Genomic DNA, 18986 nt, shown 5'->3' with positions numbered 1-18986 from the left:
AAAGGAAAACCTTGGTGAAGTTAGTACGGTATCAAAGTTTCTTTGTTCTTTGACTGGAAATATTATATGTATTAACTGAATGTCATTAACAATGTTCTCGTTTAATGATATAACTTATGACACTGACAGTGTAAGAAATACTATGTGTGTAAATGTCAACAGATTAAATACATTTAGATCAATGTAATTAACCTAAAATTAAAAGAAATTCTATTTACACAGTACATATCAATATATGTAGAGTTTTATAATACTTAACCGTCTACACGGGGTGTCACTTTTGAAAAATTTAATCAAGTATGCGAAACCATAAATACTGGGAATGAATGAACAGGATATTCAAGAAGTTTATTTTATTTATGCACGTTTCTCTTTGAAGCTGTAACACTTAACTAACGCTACTAGTGTTGCAACTCAAAATGATCATACACGTGTGTACATTTACCTTGTTCACAACAGCATGCAGCCAACCATATGACATACGTCGTTTAGCGTCATTAGAACTAGTTATACCGAACTATACAGAGGAGAAGTTAAACACAGTAAACAACAGTATTCCTAGTCTGTCGGCAACATGGACACTGAATGGATGTGGCTAATCTGTCTTTTGATATTACTGTTTGTGGTTTTGTCGTTTAGGTGGTTTTATTTTCATGCAGATGGAGATCTAACTCTCATGTGGGCTGAAAGATATGGAAGGTCACCAGGTAGTGTTATTCATGATGACGAGAAACCCACTTGAGGTAAAAATGTATTCTCAAGACGGTTGGTGAACACCTAGAAAGGTCGAAACGTTGTTCTGTACTTAACTTTTATAAAAGTCTTAAAACCTATACCAGCCGTCTTGAGAATACAGGTAAGATTTTAAATAACAATTTTAGATGGGGAAGTAATGTTGTTGGGATTGTAATGTTACTTTTAACTACATTAATAATTATACAGAAGCTGATTGTCCCCAGGTAAGGGTTTATCATTTTGAAACCGTGCTTAAATGACAATGTAATGAAGTCCTAAGAGTTGTGTGATTACTTTTAATATATAATATTTCAGAATTAGAAGGTCACAAGATAAGGTTATAACGTTGACAAACTATGCCTAAATAATAAGGAACAGCGTAATAAAGTCACTGGAATTGTGTAGTTAATTTTTCAATGTAACTGTGCACATGGTGAAAGCCTTGAAAAATAGTATATTGGTTTATGGGTTCATTTATAAAGAATTTATGCTATAGATATGTAATTTGTTTTCCAATTCACAACAATCGTGCTGATAACAATAAACATTACAATGTTTTTCCGTAATGGAAGGTACCTTACAAAAGAATAAAGAAAAAGGCAGACGACAAGAGGCGCAGATAGCCTTCTTGCTTTGCGCCGTGAAACGCCAAACACACTCACCCACATAATCAACCGAACACAAGGTCAGTTTCACTTTGATCTTGCTATTTACCTTCAGGGTCGGGACAGTCATACTTGGTAACAGGATATTCGATTGTCAACATTCAGTAGGAGCAGTTCATTGATGATTGAACAGGATCTGTCTCCTTACTTGAGTAAAATGAAACATAGAGACGATTTGTGTTGCATATTTTCTTTTATACTGCATATAAACTTATGCGCACTGTTTTAAACACTTTTACAGAACTCGCTAATTCTAGCGAGTCTTTGTGAGAAACAATGAAACACAATCTGAATTTACAGAGTAAAGTATGTATTTATTTAATTCATCAATGTCAGTAATTACAGTGATAGTTTAAGGGTAAATATCTGATGTACATAACGTTTACAAGAAGGAAATGCTAAGTTCTAGTCCTTTATTTTTTCCGTATTTAATCTTAAATTAACACTTCTCTATTTTACTAGCATCTCACTTGAGCTCCAGTATTTACGTTCTATTAATATACAAAAAGATAAAAACTATTATATCAATGTATTCGTTAGAAAACATCACTGAACGTCATATAATAAGTTTTTGTATTTTTTAATTAACATATATTTAATATTTTCCCAAAAGAACTCAAAGTAGTTGAATATAACGATATTTCTAGATCACATGTTTAGCACCTTGTTTGTTCACTCCTTATGTACTTCATATTTTTCCACACGAACTCACAGTAGTTGTAGGTAATGTTATTCCAGGAATTAAATAAGTAATTAATTAAAGATATTTCGGTACGCATGTAATTACTGTACGACCTCTGGATAAGATCCTGAATATCTTTTCAGCTCGTTAGTGTACTATAGCATGTTATCAGGTAGGACAATCAATTCTTAAGTACTGTTTTGAATTTCGCGCAAATCTACACGAGAGCTATCTGCACTAGCCGTCCCTAATTTAGCAGTGTAAGACTAGAGGGAAGGCAGCTAGTCATCACCACCTACCGCCAACTCTTGGGTTACTCTATAACACCCCCACGGCTGACAGGGTAAGCATGTTTGTTGTGACGGGGATTCTAACCCGCGACTTTCGGATTACGAGTCGAGTGCTTTAACTATATGGTAATGGCGGTCCTCTTGCAGCTGAAGGAAACTTTTATTAAACTTTCATTTGAAATTATTACTAGATATATGCTGTTCTGTACTAAACTTTATACTAAGTTCCTTGATTGTTCTTTTGTTTGGCGAAGCTACTTCTCAGGTTTGCGTTACTTATGCCTGTACGGTTAACATTTTCAGAAATTCAGACATCCACTCACATGTTAACTGTGAATGAGGACTGTTGAAGAGGGTTCTGGTGGATGAATGGTGAGAGAAGGAAACACAACATTGGTTTTGAATTCCCAAATATCGGAGGTCCTAGGGTCATCTTAGATCAGTGTTATTCTAATGCCAGAATTGAATACCTTTGATGTGATAGACATTATGTGAAGTGCTGGTGTTTGTGTTATACTTTACAAAAGGAAAAAAACAGTGACATTGCTGCGCTGTCCTCAACATGTTGAACTTTCAACAATATAACATGTTGCTCTATAGAAATCCGTTGTAGATGAGGTCAGTGAGAAATAAAAGTTTCGATTTTAAACAAACAATTCATTTAAAAAAAACTTCGGTAAACAAACACAGTACAATAATTATTTAAACTTCCTATGTCTTGGTTTCTGATTATTTTCATAAATTATGAAAAAATTATTTTCCGTTGAGAAAGATCTACTTATTATTTGTGTTCATAGCTAATAGGTTCGATACCAAACACAAAATGGATCGTGGTTTAAATTTACTTCAAGCATATTTTTCACCATTATATTTAAAGTGTTTTAGGACAACGCTAAGAAAAGTTATCGGAAAACCCACTTTATCATTACAATAAGTTTGTAACTTATAAAGTATTGCTAATATTCTAAGAAAGTGCTTTTCCTATCATATAAATGCCTACACCTTTACTTTTGTCTTATGTTTTGTATTGCAAAGCCACATTGACCAATCTGCTGTGCCCACCGAAGAGAATCGAACTCCTGGTTTAAGCATTATATATCCGAAGATATACTTCTGTCCAATGGTGGGAATTCTTAACGAGACAGAAAGAAAACACTACAATACATATATATATATATATGTTTTAATATGGTTAGTTTTTCCAAAGTGCACTTCTCATTTACATCAGCTGATCATTCCAAAAGCCAAAATATGGATATCCACAACTGTTGGTAAACTATTTAAAAAATACTGTAACTAAAAAGCATAATATTTGAAGTATGTAGTAGCTTTTATCAGAAGAGCCGCTTTTTCTCTAATGACACCTCCTATTCAAAAGCTCAGTAACATCCTCAAAAGAATGATCCTTTACAATGTGTGATAAATACGGAAATAAGTCATCCCGCACAATAACCTCGTCACACATAATTTTACACTTATAGTCCAGAGGGAAGGCAGTTAGATAGTGGCGTCCACTGTCATGTTTTGAGATAGTCTAATCGAATAGTAAGATTTCACTGCCACTTTTTAACACATTCATGATCCTACGTTTTTATTCAGCAATGGAACACATAACAGCACACTAATCCTTAGTCCACACATGTCCATACGACACGTGTAAGTTTATTGAATGTGAAAAGCTCATATTTCTGAGCTGAGATACATATAACACGGTATTTTTCACCTACTAGATGCTAACTCATTTACTGTTAGATAATCACTAGCTTTTATGTTGTGTAGATATTATTTTCAAAAAGAATGAATTATGGTTGTTTGATTAAACATCACATTTAATAATTGGATATACCATTCCTTTGTTGTTATGAGTTTTTAGCAGTGCGCAAAACACGAAAAGTGAGATCAAATTATCAGATACAGCTCTTCAAGCTCATATCAGGGAATATGTTCATTCTTCATTTATACTTTGAATAAGGTAAACTCCAAAGTTAATGTTAGTAAATGTTAATGTGAAAATATATTGATGAATATTACTTTTTATTAGCTGAGTTACGTGGTAAAGTTGCATGGATCACAGGGGCTTCTAGTGGAATTGGAGAAGCATTAGCTTACGAGCTGGCTAAATATGGAGTCAGACTAGCTTTATCTGGAACAAAGGTAGACAAGTTGGAGGCCGTAAAGACAGAGTGTATAGGTAAGTATTATTAAAATCAAAAAGAAATCACATTCTTAAGAATAAGACTGGTGTTAAAAAGACGTAAGTACCATTTTCGTTTACCTACAGCCCTCTCTAATCCAGTAGAAATTAAATAAATTGACTAGTTGTGAATTTTCTGGTCACGTAGAAAATATTCTATTTACATATACTTACTAATAAAGTAAAAGCCTAGAGTATAACTAGAGTCATGCATTAGAGAATAATTTACTGCAAAGACTGTGGATTCTTATTTCTAATTAAAAACTTCAATAGCTATAACTTTAAAAGTAACAGTTATAGCACCAGAACCAACACTTTTAGCTATTAACAGTTATTGCACCAGAACCAATACTTTTAGTTACTAACAATTATAGAACCAGAACAAACACTTCTAGTTATTGAAGTTATAACATCAGAAGCAACATTTTTAGTTATTGACAGTTACAGTACTATTTATCAACAAATATAGAGGACAGTCTGGATACTTTTTATATAATATATTTTCTTATTTTAAAGTTGTTTTGTTTCTAATAAGATTGTTTATTTTGGACTAAAAAACAGGGATATTAAGACTAGAATATTTTGTAAGTATTCAGAAGAATGAAAGGGCAAATTTTTATGTTTATATAACTGAGAAATTGCAAAATGTGTAGCACTGATTTATGTTCATTCAGTTTGTTTTGTGTGAAATATTTATTGAATTTTTGTTTTAAAGCTGTCTGATTACTTTTCTTATAAGTTTTTGGATTGTTTTCATGGTGGAGAGGGGGTTAATACTTTGTGGTTGACCACTCACTACCTTATATTTTGTTCTCAATCTGTAATTGCACTGTGAAAAAGTTAAATTTAAAATTTTGCTTCCAAAGATAGAACAACTTCAGAGAACTTTTTGACACAACGATCTAGCCCTGTGAAATTAATGCTTCTAAAACAAAGTCGTAAATTATGAATAAGCCCAGATTTTCATGCACCTAAATTAATTTTTCCATTTTAAGTCCGAGGTTCGTTAAAAGATGATGACGTTCTTCTTGTGCCCTTTGACATTACGGACTTTTCCAAACACTCGGAATGTTTTCAGAAAGTTGTTGGACACTTCAAAAAGGTATGTAAGTGCAATACATGCATTAAATTTTCAAAGATTGAGATTTGTGTAAGGCGATTATGTGTTTTACAGATTCGAGCAATTTGTCTTTAAGCATTGTACTAAATACTTTTTCAAGTTTAAATGCCTTCCATATCTTTATATATATAAACTAAATCTGCCTCAGGCTTGATTGCGGTTGACATAATTTTACATTTCTCACAATAATAAACGTGTGGTATTCACAGATTCATAAAATTTTAAAGAATCATAAATGAACTTATTGGCCTTGTAGCTCCCAACTACAAATACCCTTATTACTAATATGTTCATCCTATCTTTTCTGCCTCAACCACCATCAAAGATAGTTCATTTCCAAAGCAGTTCACTCTGTATAAAAGTAATGCTGTTTAAACTGCAAACGACACCTACGCTGCCAAAACCTGAACTTATGACCCCTTGTCTTATTCTTTTCACAGCTAAACACAAAAATGTTTGATGGAAATACGTCATCAGTACCCTTAATAATTTTAAACACTTCGGTCAAATCCTTCCTTTCTCCAGAGCAAAAAAGATTAAATATTTCAGTCTCCCTTCATAGGACAATCCTACCATCCTAGTGACTCTTCTGTGAACCTTTCTCCAACAATTCAATGTTATTCTTGAGGAAGGGAGCCCAATCAGTACACAGTAGTATAAATGAGGCCTCACAATTGATGTATACAGTTAATAATAATTTGTAAGTTTGTTTTGCGTTAGCCATTCCTAATTTAGCAGTGTAAAACTAGAGGGATAGCACGTAGTCATCACCATCCACCGCCAACATTCTGTCCTATAAAGTAAATAAAAAACTGGACTTAAGACACTTATTCAAGATATATTTTTCTGATAAAGCTTTCAGAAACAAAGAGCAGTTGGAGTTGATTAAAGTAATAAGAAGAAAAACAGCTGTTGGTTTTTTTTGTGTGTAAAATAACGGAGTTTTGAAACAATTAACAAGTGTATATATTTATTTAAAACTGACAAAACTGTCAGTATCGTCTCCAAATAAATTCGTTACAGCAACCCTAACTGTTTCACTCACTGCCTTTTGTATCTAAATTTGAAACTAGATTTTAAGAAATAACACTTCAAGTTTTAATTCGAATCAAAAAATAAAAAATCCTATACAACAAAGTAAGACAGAAGAATCACATTCCTTTTAAATTCACAAACGTATTGAAGAAGTCTAAATTAGTTAATATTTCCGTTTTTGTTCATCTGAACGATGAACCATTAACTTTCACACTGACACCCAATATTCGTTTTACTAACATCAAAATTTTCTCTATATGATATTTCGTGAAGTTAACCACTTCAACAACAAACAAAACGTATGCTCTCAAATAATTTAAAGCAGTTCGGTAAATAACAATTTTTTCGCTTACAGTTTATATTTACACAATTCGATCATTTCAGTTCAAGTTGAAACATACCCCTTCCCGGGGAGTCTTTGCAATGTTTTTGAAACTATAAAAGGGAAAAATCTGAACTTTGAAGTTTGAACTGTCTTCTGATGCAACTATCTTTGAAATTTAATAATTAGTAAGTGGTGAAATTCCAAAGTAATATTAAATTTCGCGTTGTTGGTTTTTGTTGTAAAAAGCAGTACTTGTCGTCACTGTTTAGAAGATTATAAATGCTTGAGAGATATCCCGAAATGCAGTAAGGTCAGATGTTACTTTTTATTTTTTTACAGAAGTAAGCTTAGCCTTTCGTTTTTGTTTGTTTGTTCCGTATATCACACTGAGTTATCGTTATACGTGAATGTAACAAACTAAAATATTAACTTTCTGGGAAAACCTACGTGCGACTTGTAATCTTTAGTACATTGGGATAGGTGTTTTTTACATGAAAGCAAAAAAGTTGATATTGTAAAGTGTATTCACATGTAAACAACTAATCTTTACATTTCTTTTCGTTCTTCTAAATTGTAGCTAGACATTTTGGTAAACAATGCCGGACGTTCTCAAAGGGCTAAATTTGATGAAATCGTCACAGATGTAGACTATCAGATCTTTGGCACGAATGTCTTCTCTCACGTATCTTTAACAAGGGTTGTCCTACCTCATTTCCTGTCAAACGGAGGCGGCCATGTTATGGTGAACAGCAGTGTCGCTGGCAAATGTGGTGAGTGACTCATGTGCGTTTTCTTCCGAGCCATTGGCACACAACAACATAAAATAAAATTTTAGAAATGATGACATCTATCAAAATAGATATCAGTGAATGAAGGTTTTTATTGTATCAGATGTGCGCAGTTTTATATAACGTCACAAACCTAGTTTAGATAAACGACCCTTGTGTATTTATCGTGGTATTAAACGTAGTTTGGTTTGGTTTGTTCTGACTTTCGCGCAAAGCTTCACGAGGGCCATCCCTAATTTAGCAGTGTAATACTAAAGGGAAGACAGCTAGTCATCACCCACCGCCAATTCTTAGACTAATCTTTTACCAACGAATAGTTGGATTGATCGTCACATTATAAAGCCACCGCGGTTGAAAGGGGAGGATTTTTGGTGTGACGGGGATTCAAACCACCCGATTATGCTGGGCCTCTGGAGTTATAATAATTTCTGTAACAATATACATAATCAGTATGTATGGAGTTAAAAAACAACAGTAAATGTTATCAGTATGAGTTAATTAACGATCTGGATTTAAAGAAATTTCGGATATATTAGAATACGTAATGGAATCCGTTTATAGTTAAGAAAACTAATGAAACTTGCGTTTGCAAATTCAACTTTATTTTCAGCATTCAAATGTATTGTCTAAAGCACAAGTATACGACTTCACAGTGTAATACCAGGGCACACACTAACACACTGGGAACAATGTAACAACACGGCAGAAAAATGCAAAATGTAATGAAAGCCGGTTTTAGCGTTACAAGCCTTCACGCTTACCGCTGACATACTAAGGTGGTGAATTATTAAAATATACCATCTTGAGTTAAAATTAGTGCAAATTAGGAATCGCTACTTCTCTTCAAAATGAGCATTTTGAATCGTATATATTTTTATATGTGTAAAAACGGCTGGTTTAGGTTTTAACATATATATTTTTCTGTACTAATGGGTTTTATCGTCATCACTGATTCATATTTAATTTTTAATTTTCTCGTGTTTTTTTTTATACAATATTTGATGTTGATACGATATGACTGGTAAATGTTATGATTATATTTTCGTTACTTGACTGTTGTTGCTAGAAGTAGTAAAATAATGTTATACAGGCTCCTTGTGTGTATTTTGTGAGTGATTCTTGGAAAATATCTGGAAGCCGTTGAATTTTTCAAAAAGACAAAATTTAAATTTTTTTTGGCCTAGCATGGCCTCGTGACTAGAGGGCGTTGACTCGCAATCTGAAGAATGTGAGTTCAAAATTTTGTTACAACGAACATGCTGGACGTTTTTGCCGTGGGACGTTACAAAGTGGCGTGTCAGTCCCACTATTCGTTGCTAAAAGAAAACCCCAGGAATGAGTGGTGTTGACTTCCAGCCTTTTTCCTAATCTGTCACTTTTCAATTAACGACGACTGTGGAGCAGTTAGCCCTCGTGTGGCTTTGTGCGAAATTAAAGAAAACAAAACATACAAGCCAACTTAATACTGAAACACAACAACAGTAGCCGATAGACTCTTGCACAGCACGTTAAATTAATTGGAAAAAAAACAAAACTTGTTGTGCGAACTAGACAGATACTGGATACATAATACTGATACCCCAAGACACCTCTCCCCAGTTAATATATATATATGAAGTAAAAAGTAGGTCACTTAATTATTAGACATTTCAAACATAACATAATGCTAGATTATTTTGAAAACATTGTAGGGTATTTATGTAAATGTTCTTATCTCAAAATATGAGTTAAATGTCAAAGGACTACTAGAACTGCTTGTGAACTGTGTAACTTTATACCAACCAAATGGAGCGAAAGTTTGTTTTATATATCTTACGTTACCATACTGACGTAGTGGGCAAAACCTTGAAAAACGATCAGAGGAAGGGCTTGTTATTAGTTCTGAATGTCATGTAGTAAATAAAATGTCGTTACTCAGAAATCAACAACATGCTCCGGGAAGAGAACCCTTCCAGGTTTTCTGCGACAAAGTCCCGACGCAGAAAAAGATGGAAGGTGGAGGGGGCTGTAACGGACACATGAAACGAGAAATGTTGTTAACGCTATATTGAAGGTGAAATCAAACAAAATACATACATTTGTACAGAGGGTTGAGTACTTGGATATAAAATAACTTTGAATATGTGAACCAATATGTCTAAGCATCAACAAATATACATATTATGATATCGTTGAAAGAGTGTATCATTTTTTATGTTGATACTGTTCTACGAGTGATAACAGTAACTAAGCATTTAAAAAGAGATTACGATATTTTATTTTAATTTCCTGATTATCTTAACGTTGTGAAATTACTTAACCAGATACATAACATCATCACTAGTCGTGTCGTGTAATTTAGCTCAAAGATTCTACATAGTGCCATTACTTTTACAAACAAAATGTACATAAAAATTAAAGCACAGTGATTTATGTGAAAACAAAAAATACACCAAACACCAAGGTGATGACAGAGTAAGAATACTGGAACTTCTTTGTTAATGTTCTTTTTGTTGCTGCGTGATATCAGTAATTTCCGTGGAGAAATATATTTTTGTAAAGTTCTGTGTAGCAAACGCCATTTTATATATTTATAGATATTTATATGCAGGTTGGTCGTGCAGAAAAGCTCTGGATTTTGTAGTTGACAGGCCAGGTTTAAATTCCTGCTACATCAAAAAATATTTTTCATACTTGAACCAGTAGGTGTATTTTAACAGGCCAGGTGGTTGCGGGTTCTAATCCCTATCACATCAAACATGCTCGCTTTTTCAGCCGTGGGGGCGTTATAATATGCGATCAATCCCACTTTTCGTTGGTAAAAGAGTTACCCAAGAGTTGACGGTGGGTGGTGATGACTAGCTGCCTTCCCACTAGTCTTACACAGCTCTATTAGGGACGGATAGGGCAGATAGCCCTCGTGTAGCTTTGCGCGAAACTCAAACCAATCCTTTTTAAACAAGTGTTTTCGTATAAGTGACAAAAAGCCAAAGCAGGGGATTTTTTTAAAGATGTTTAGAACAGTCAATGAAAGCCAATGACATCACCTTTAAGCTGAAGGTTATGGTTTGGAAAGAGATCCCTCTTGCTGAAAAAGATGGCATGAAGTGTCCCACGTTGTGATTGGTTAAGAATAAAACAAACAAGAATTTTATGTCGAAGAAGTGTGACAAGCTTCCAATCACACCTCAGAATTAAGTCAAATCTATCGAGTTTTATCAATGCCATTCGATCATGTACCTTTCTGGTCTTTCGATGCAGCTCCAATAGAATATTGTTCTGTTTATGTTCTTAAACGTGGTTTTTGAATCTCAAAATCCGCGTAAAGTGGAAGAATATGTGGAAAGTGTAAAAAGATGTTTAGGCGAACATTTATTTCGTCTTTTTCGCAAAAGCTAATAGGAATAGAAATTATGGTGCCGGGTAATATTGCATAAACAGATGGAATAATAGATGTGCAAAAGGCACCTCTAGACTTGTAGCATCGTTTTCATATTAACCTAACTATTCGATGAAAGAAACACGTAATGCTCAAACAACGATAAAAGGCTAATTTGTTACGTTTATTTAAATAGAGGATGATTTTATTTATACAAATACGTGTTTAGTGCTAAGAAAGGAGAGGAGCTATTTTAATTAATTGTGTTTTTAGAAGAGACTAATTTTGTTATAATATCTTACATATGGTTGTAATAAGTAGCTTAAAGATTTTCGAATTTTAGCCTTGTTGTGAATAAAGAGCAGATGGCAAACTGTAAAAGTTTACGAAAATTGTTTGTGTTAACATTTTTAACAAATCCTTGGATAACAGAAATAAGTATCATAAGAACGTTCCATGTAAGATGTATAAATAATATAATTACATTTTGAGTATTTTCTGTTGTCATTAACTGTAAAAAAGCTAGCAATTCCGAAACTCAAATTAGTTACTTTTTCAGTCGTTTTGTAACTGAATGTCTACTTGTAATTTTACAGGTTTACCTAATTCAGCATCTTACACTGGTTCAAAACATGCTATTCAGGTACGGATTCTGAATATATTTTTTTTATTTCTCATGCTAATAATTTACTATACATCATCCGTTAACTTTTAAGCACTACGGAAGAAAACGAAATTCCTTACCTGGAAAAAATATTCTTGTTGCATATTTATTTAATAGTTTGTTATCACCACTTCCTATGGATATCATTCGTCAAGAACATCACAGTAATATAATGTGTCATATCACCATATTTTGTTGTGACAATATTAAAGAAATTGCTTGTTTGTTTTTAACTTCGTGCAAAGCTACAAGAGGTCAATCTGCGCTAGACGTCCCTAATTTTCCAGTCTAAGACCGTCACGTTGCAACGCCCCCACAGCTGAAGGGGCGAGTATGTTTGGTGTGACGGGGATTCGGAGCCGCGATTCTCAGATTATAAATCGAATGCCTTAACCACCTGGCCATGCCGGTGTTTTATTACAGAAATATTAAAGAATACGAACCTGATAGAAAGCAGCCCATCGTGTGGATTTGGTTGGAAATGTGATGTAAATAGTTACTGGTAAGTATTTGAAATTCAAAGCAAAAAACAATGTTCGAAAGTGCTTTACAGTAATCTAGGAAGTACGTGTAATTACAAATAATTATTTGTCATCAAACTATATTAATTGTATTTATACATATATATCTAAATAAAATATAATCTAATTAGAGTTTACCAAAGTTACCCATAAAAAGTCTCTCGTTGTTACAGCGGTAAGTCTGCGGATTTACAACGCTACAATAAGAGGTTCCATTCTTCTTAGTAGACACAGCAGATAGCCCGATGTGGCTTTGCTGTAAGGAAACACGCAAACACCTATTCGAACATAAAGGTTTGTTAAAAGTTGCACAATATTATAGATGTTTTATCTCATTTATATTGATTAGTCCATTAATGGATCTTCATTTCCTTGACATAGTTTAGCGTAACGTATATGTTTTGTTATTATATTCAGGGATATTTCGAGTGTTTGAGAACAGAATTTGAAGCTAGAGGAGTGGCTGTCACAATAGCTTGTCCTGGACCAGTGTTCTCAAGCTTAATAGAACGATGTTTCAGAGGGATCCCTGGAGAGGTAAGGTGGTTGAATTTAATTGGAACAGTATCTGCTATAAGTGTATTACAAGAAGCAAAATTCTTACTCGTTTTAACCTTTTGACTTACTGTTACACGCACAGAAAAATGGGTTTTATAAACAGTAGCTTTTTCACTAGACTGGATTACATCTAGTGTATCTTAAAGAATATGATAGTACTTGGTAAATTTGATATACTATGCTATTTTTGGGAGTCCTTAAGAATTTAGGTAACAGTTTGTTTGTTTTTCAAATTTTTTTGTTTTGTACCCGATGAAGTTATCTTAATGATAATTTTACTTTTCAAGAATTAAAATACTGGAATTTATTAAGTAACTTTATCAGTTAGATATTAATGTAAATATTCGTTTTTTTTAAATCTCATATCAATTATTGTCGTACGAAACAAGAAGCCCAAATGAACAGATTTCTCTTTACGAAGGTTGCTAGATAGATTAAAAGATATTATGGTCCACCAATATCTTGTAGGTACTTAATGAAAAACAGAAAAAGACAGACAAACGAATGCCTTCATCTCGCTGTGCTCAGTTGATGGCGGTTGCATTAGTCAACAACTTAGATGAAGTATGGATCTCTCTACAACCATTCCTGTCAATTTATTACCTGTCACAGTACACGCCGACTTTTTTCAGAAGGTGAGACTGTCTTAACCTTTGATGAGATGGTATGAACAAGACTAAATTATGTTATTTTATTTAAGATATTTATGTATCATTAATTGTTATGCATTTTGATCGCAGTAACTATGTACAGGATTTAATGTTGTGACATGTTTGCGTAACATATTCTGTGTTCGATTCGTTTTTTATCTTATTTTGTTAACCAATGCAATTTGGTTTCTTATTATGATGTATGGAATTTAGTGGTAACTGTACTGTAAGTAGAGCTGTGAGTTTATACGAAAGACAATGTATGTCTCTACAATAACTTTTTATAATTCGATTGCACAATGTTCCAACTAGAGGATCGAAAATGTCAGAGGTGGCATCTTAATATCTACAATAAAGACTTAACTGCAGCCATATTATCATGATACTTATCTTGTCAACCAGTTCAGTTTCTTTTCGTGATTATTATCAGTTTATCATGTAACTAAAAGAGATCAATTTATATTTTGCAGGGTAATCATTCCAAGGTTCCTCACCCCTGAGAAATTTGCCACACTGCGAGAAGGAAGAAACTGATTGTCATGTTAAGAACATGTATTCATACTAATGTGTGTGTTTTATTAGATCCTTATGTTTTTATATATAACAGTATAAGTCATTCTACTCTAGTTATTCAAATTAATGCAATGGTATTAGAATATGAATATATACATTTAATTTGTTCATAATTACCCAATTTATCGATTAATTTTATACAATCAGTTAGTAACTCTGAATTATGAAGATACAATTGATAAATATGTTACTTTTGTATATTTTTATTTTGTAAGTCGTCGTTTCAAACACGGATTTTATTTTCCAATACAACATTTAAAACACGCAAGTTAAATCTATAAAGTAACATTTCCACTTTGTGTTTATTTCAATGATACCACAAAAATGTTGGGAACAGCGTTTAGATCCACTCTGACTCAGCAACATCACTGTTAATTAACCTCGTTTATTAATGTTATTTCAACAATCGTGGTTTGTAATTGATTTCGTTATTTATGTTTGATTGCCAATTTTGAAAATTTCCTGTTAAATATGCCACATTAAAGATAATTAATTTCTCTTTCCATAATATTGTTGGTTTTTCACACTACATTTCCCTTCCGTCTTTTACTTCCAGAACTTACACTTGAAATCAGTAAAAGTTTATTTAAGCTATATGATAAAATCCATTAATAGGAGGAACAATCCTTCATTTCATATGAAAATAACGATTTTATGTGTTAAAATTTCTTAAGACAAAATTCAGCTGTCGAAAGGCCGTTTTTGCACACTTTGGATAAACCTGAACCAAAACAATAGTGCAGTTGTTTGAAATAGGTTTGTCTTGATTAGGACGAAAGACACAATTAATCGCAGAAAGAAAATATGCAACATGGTCTTAATTAGTAAACATGTTATATTTGAATCTGATACTTTACATTACTGTGCATAAATTAGTCTTTATTGTTAAATATTAAAATTAGTAATAATGCCAACATAAAAAAGCGTGTATACTTTAATACCTAATATATCATAAGTTTTTGTGAATAAATTCTAGAAGGCGAAATTTAAGTACGTCAAAACTGAAAATAGTCTTTGAAATGTGGGACATTTAACTTTTAGTTGTTCTGATGTTACCGTTTGAAAACTGATATTCATCAATAATAAATTTTTGAATTTGAATTTCTAAAAGTATTAAAAATAATTTATCTTGGTCCCTGGCGCTACGATTACTTTACTAAAAACTAATTATTCTTTCTGCGATTTTAATTTGAGTGTTCAATATTCAAGTACAAAACACGACTTTAAAACGCAATGTTTCAGATGAAGTAAAACATGGCATAATGACATTATATAAATTAGTAACTTTCTGCAAAAAGCAAAGTATCAAAGACTAGAATTAATATATATATATATATATATATATATATCAGAAGATGTGTTGAAATCTGTACCACTTATGTTAAGAATAGGCTCGGAAGACAGTCTTAGTTCCTCAGATCAGATGTTTCGTTCACTGAAATACAAATGTAAATTTCGCAGTTGCCTTGATGCAGAACTTCAAAAACAGTTGGTGTAAATTTGACCTTTCTACAATGGATTCAACTTGCACTAAGAACAGTTGAACAGATTCATTGCACCGAAAGAGTCTTTGTTCCAGAAAAGACTTAATATTTCATCTTCCCTTTCTCTCAACAAGTACAACCTGTATTTGGAGAAGAATATGCTCGTCTAATGAGTCAAAGTTTAAGATCTGTGGCGCACAGAAACACCCCTACGTTTGTAGTATAAGTGGTGATTGATTAAATAACAGTAATTTATAGCCTTCTATTAAGCATGACGGAGGTAGCATCCCAGTACGAGGTTGTTTAACTCAAGCATAGAGGGTCTATACAGCATTTATGGAGGCTTTTATTTTACCTAATATAAACAAATATCTATTTTTTATGCTGTTCACTTCTTACGCCGTTTAATGAGAGAAATTTCATTTTACAGCGTAGTTACGATACTTACCACGTTATCTTTTGCGAAATGCAAGAGCAATAAAGCTCGCACTTTCAAAAGAGAATGTAGCAAAGAAACTGGCTTTTTTGAAATAACACGTATTCTTATCACTGGAATATGGTATAAGTGCTTCGAATCCAGGGGTCTATTTATGAGTTGTTTGGCTTCAAGTACTATGTATACTTTAACATAAAAGTAAATGAAAGATTGCAAAAGAGATATTTTGTGCTAATGGTCAAAGATGTGGAAGACTCACTGGTTATTTGGGGTACAAAATTTTTGTAGGGTAGTGGACATCATAACAACAGTTGATGAAGTCCTGTAACAGTATATATGCCACAGTGTATTACTCCATCATGTTATGCCCTTTAAATAGAAGATGATTGGGTATAATTTCATATTTCAAGAGAACTATTATTCAACATCAAAGAAAGATTAATCTTATTGACAAAGAAAGAAAGCTCATGAGATCTATAAGAAATGGAATTGCCTCCACAAAACCAGATCCTAACTGCATAAAACAAATGTTGGATTTGTTGGACCTCACACTAAACGAAAACAACACCTGGAATGACTAGTTCCTCATAATAAGCCATTTTAGCGGTTTATTTTTATCCACTTTCAAAGCCAAACTATTATGTTCTTACATAGTGTTTCACATGATTAATTAATTGACGGTCATTTGCCACAGAAATTTTTTACGGGGTAAAGTTGAAACGTTATGGATAAAAGTAGAAATTGGTTATAATTCAAGAAACTGTCGTTCATATTAGCCTTATGGTAACTGCTGGAGAAGAAGCTTCAGTTGAGTTTTTGTTATTACAACAGTGACGGCTATTTGTTTTCATTGCACTCCTCTGTATAAACTCTTCAAAAAAACGAAACGCAAAAGGCAAAATTTGAGACATATTGTTAACAAGTTTATTCCCGGTAGTTCTGTATGACATGTGTGAAACGTTGCACATTCACTGCTGAACATCAATAACGAGTATGCCCCCCGTGAGCATCAATAACTGCTTGGCATCTCCTGCCCATGGAAGCGATGAGATGACGAATCACATCCTCTGCAATGGCTGTCCACTCAGTCTCCAAAGCTGCTGCAAGCTGAGGTAGAGTCTTCGGTTGAGGTTGTCGCCGTCGCAGACGTCGGTCCAACTTGTCCCAAAGATGTTCGATGGGGTTTAAATGTGGTGATCTGGAGGGCCAGGGAAGAACGTTGATGTTGTGGTGTTTCAAGAAGACAGTGGTGAGTCGGGCTGTGTGAGGACGGGCATTGAAAAACGTCGTTGACGTTCACCATGATGGGTTGCACATGGGTCCTAAGAAATCCGTCGACGGTTGCGTACGGTCTGATCGGAAATCCTACGCAGCCCTGATATGGTTGAGGCAGTAGACGTCGCAGTAGTGATTCTATTCCGAAGGTGACGTAACCGGATGTAGCGATCTTGTGCGGGCGTGGTCACACGAGATCTACCAGATCGTGAACGGTCACGAGTTGATCCATGTTGTTGGTGACGATTCCATAGCCTTGTGATGGTGCTTGGGTGGACATTCACAGCTCTGGCAACATCTGATCGAGATTCGCCTGCTTCCAAGCGACCAATGGCGTTGTTGAGTTGTGCTTCAGTCAGTTTTGGCGTAACTGTATTGCGTGTCGTTGAATTAACACTGAGCTATGGAAACCGAGAACCCGTCACTTTTATAGGGATTTTGCACATGTTGCACTTGCAGAACATGCAGATCTCTCAAACAAATTTATTGGACATGAATGCGTTTTAGCGAAAAATCCGTTGTTTTACTCTGTTTTCAAAGTGCACAACTTTTATTGTCATTTTGGTCTGACAATCACGTGTAACATCACATACTCTGAGCTTGTAACGTTATTACATATATTTCTCTTTAAAATAACAAAAATATCCATTTTGCGTTGCTTTTTTTGAAGAGTATATATATAAAACGTTTCTGTGCTCTTCTCCCACACTGTGTGTGTGTGTATAACTTATTTTATTGAAAATTTAATAGGTTTTAGTTTTCTGTTGGAAGGACGTGGCACCATCAACGAATGTCGTTAACGTCAAAGACATTAAATGCTCGATAACGGGGATGGAGGGGGCTGTGAGCCCCAGTAACATGTCCCTTGTTCCAAACTATTTTCATTAAATTATTTGCATACTTTTGACAGTTGTTTTAATTTTTATCTTGAAACTGCTTATTTACCTTTCTCATACAACTTGAGAACACATTGGAAAATGTACCTTAATAGTAGAATAAATAATTATTTCCAATCACTTTTTTTTTAGTAGGCACAAAGCTATACAATGGATCATCTGTGCCATGCCTATCGCGAGTATTGAAATATGATTTGAATTATCATTAACCTTCAAACGTTTCAATAAGTCACCAAGGGGTGATCTGTCAATTTTACGTTAAATATTAGTGTTTGTTGAATTTTGCGCGAAACTATTCGAGGACTTTTCTCGATAGCCACGAGTAATTTAAAAGTGATGGAATAGAGAAAACAGAGCTAGTTAACACCAAGTCCTTGTCACTAAAATAGAATAACGGGAATGCGAATCGAGCAATCTAACTAACAAGCTCTGCTTAGCCACATGTTAGTGAGATTGATGCAGGTCAGTTAGCGATTTAGAGTACCATATTTTGTACATAGCGGTATGAACATCGAGTCTCATTTTTCCATTTTATTAGTATTAAAATTAATATTAATCTAAATAAAAGTAAAAATGTAAATTAATTTGTTAAAATGAAATAATTTAAAATGAAGAAAGAGTTATAATCAATTTTTTGTATTTTATGTAATACAATAATACTGGTACTGTCGTTTTCCTGTTCTTGTTTCTTCAAGTGAAACTCTTTTTTTTTTTTACATACTCTTACGAACATAAAA

At 33.6% G+C, this 18986-nt stretch overlaps 1 protein-coding gene across 1 annotated transcript; it reads left to right on the top strand.

Annotated features, from left to right (window-relative positions):
• Window positions 1-466: 466 nt before the first annotated feature.
• On the top strand, window positions 467-14668 carry LOC143252259 (dehydrogenase/reductase SDR family member 7-like). Its single transcript, XM_076504130.1, has 8 exons — window positions 467-707; window positions 4414-4563; window positions 5562-5668; window positions 7624-7816; window positions 11789-11835; window positions 12795-12914; window positions 13404-13570; window positions 14056-14668. Exons 1-8 carry the CDS (start codon window positions 575-577, stop codon window positions 14117-14119), a joined length of 981 nt encoding a protein of 326 aa, XP_076360245.1. The 5' UTR covers window positions 467-574; the 3' UTR covers window positions 14120-14668.
• Window positions 14669-18986: the final 4318 nt, after the last annotated feature.

This window comes from Tachypleus tridentatus, chromosome 6 (genome assembly GCF_004210375.1).
Source record: "Tachypleus tridentatus isolate NWPU-2018 chromosome 6, ASM421037v1, whole genome shotgun sequence".
Taxonomy (NCBI): domain Eukaryota; kingdom Metazoa; phylum Arthropoda; class Merostomata; order Xiphosura; family Limulidae; genus Tachypleus; species Tachypleus tridentatus.
The sequence above is the reverse complement of the archived record's forward strand: the minus strand, read 5'-3'. Positions and strand labels throughout refer to the sequence as shown.

What these genes read in the sequence shown, in the direction of transcription:
- LOC143252259 (XM_076504130.1), top strand. Translation starts at nt 575, where the DNA reads ATGGACACTGAATGGATGTGGCTAATCTGTCTTTTGATATTACTGTTT. An exon ending in AAGATATGGAAGGTCACCAG is followed by an intron (nt 708 to 4,413) that starts GTAGTGTTATTC and finishes ACTTTTTATTAG; the next exon opens with CTGAGTTACGTGGTAAAGTT. An exon ending in ACGCCGACTTTTTTCAGAAG is followed by an intron (nt 13,571 to 14,055) that starts GTGAGACTGTCT and finishes TATATTTTGCAG; the next exon opens with GGTAATCATTCCAAGGTTCC.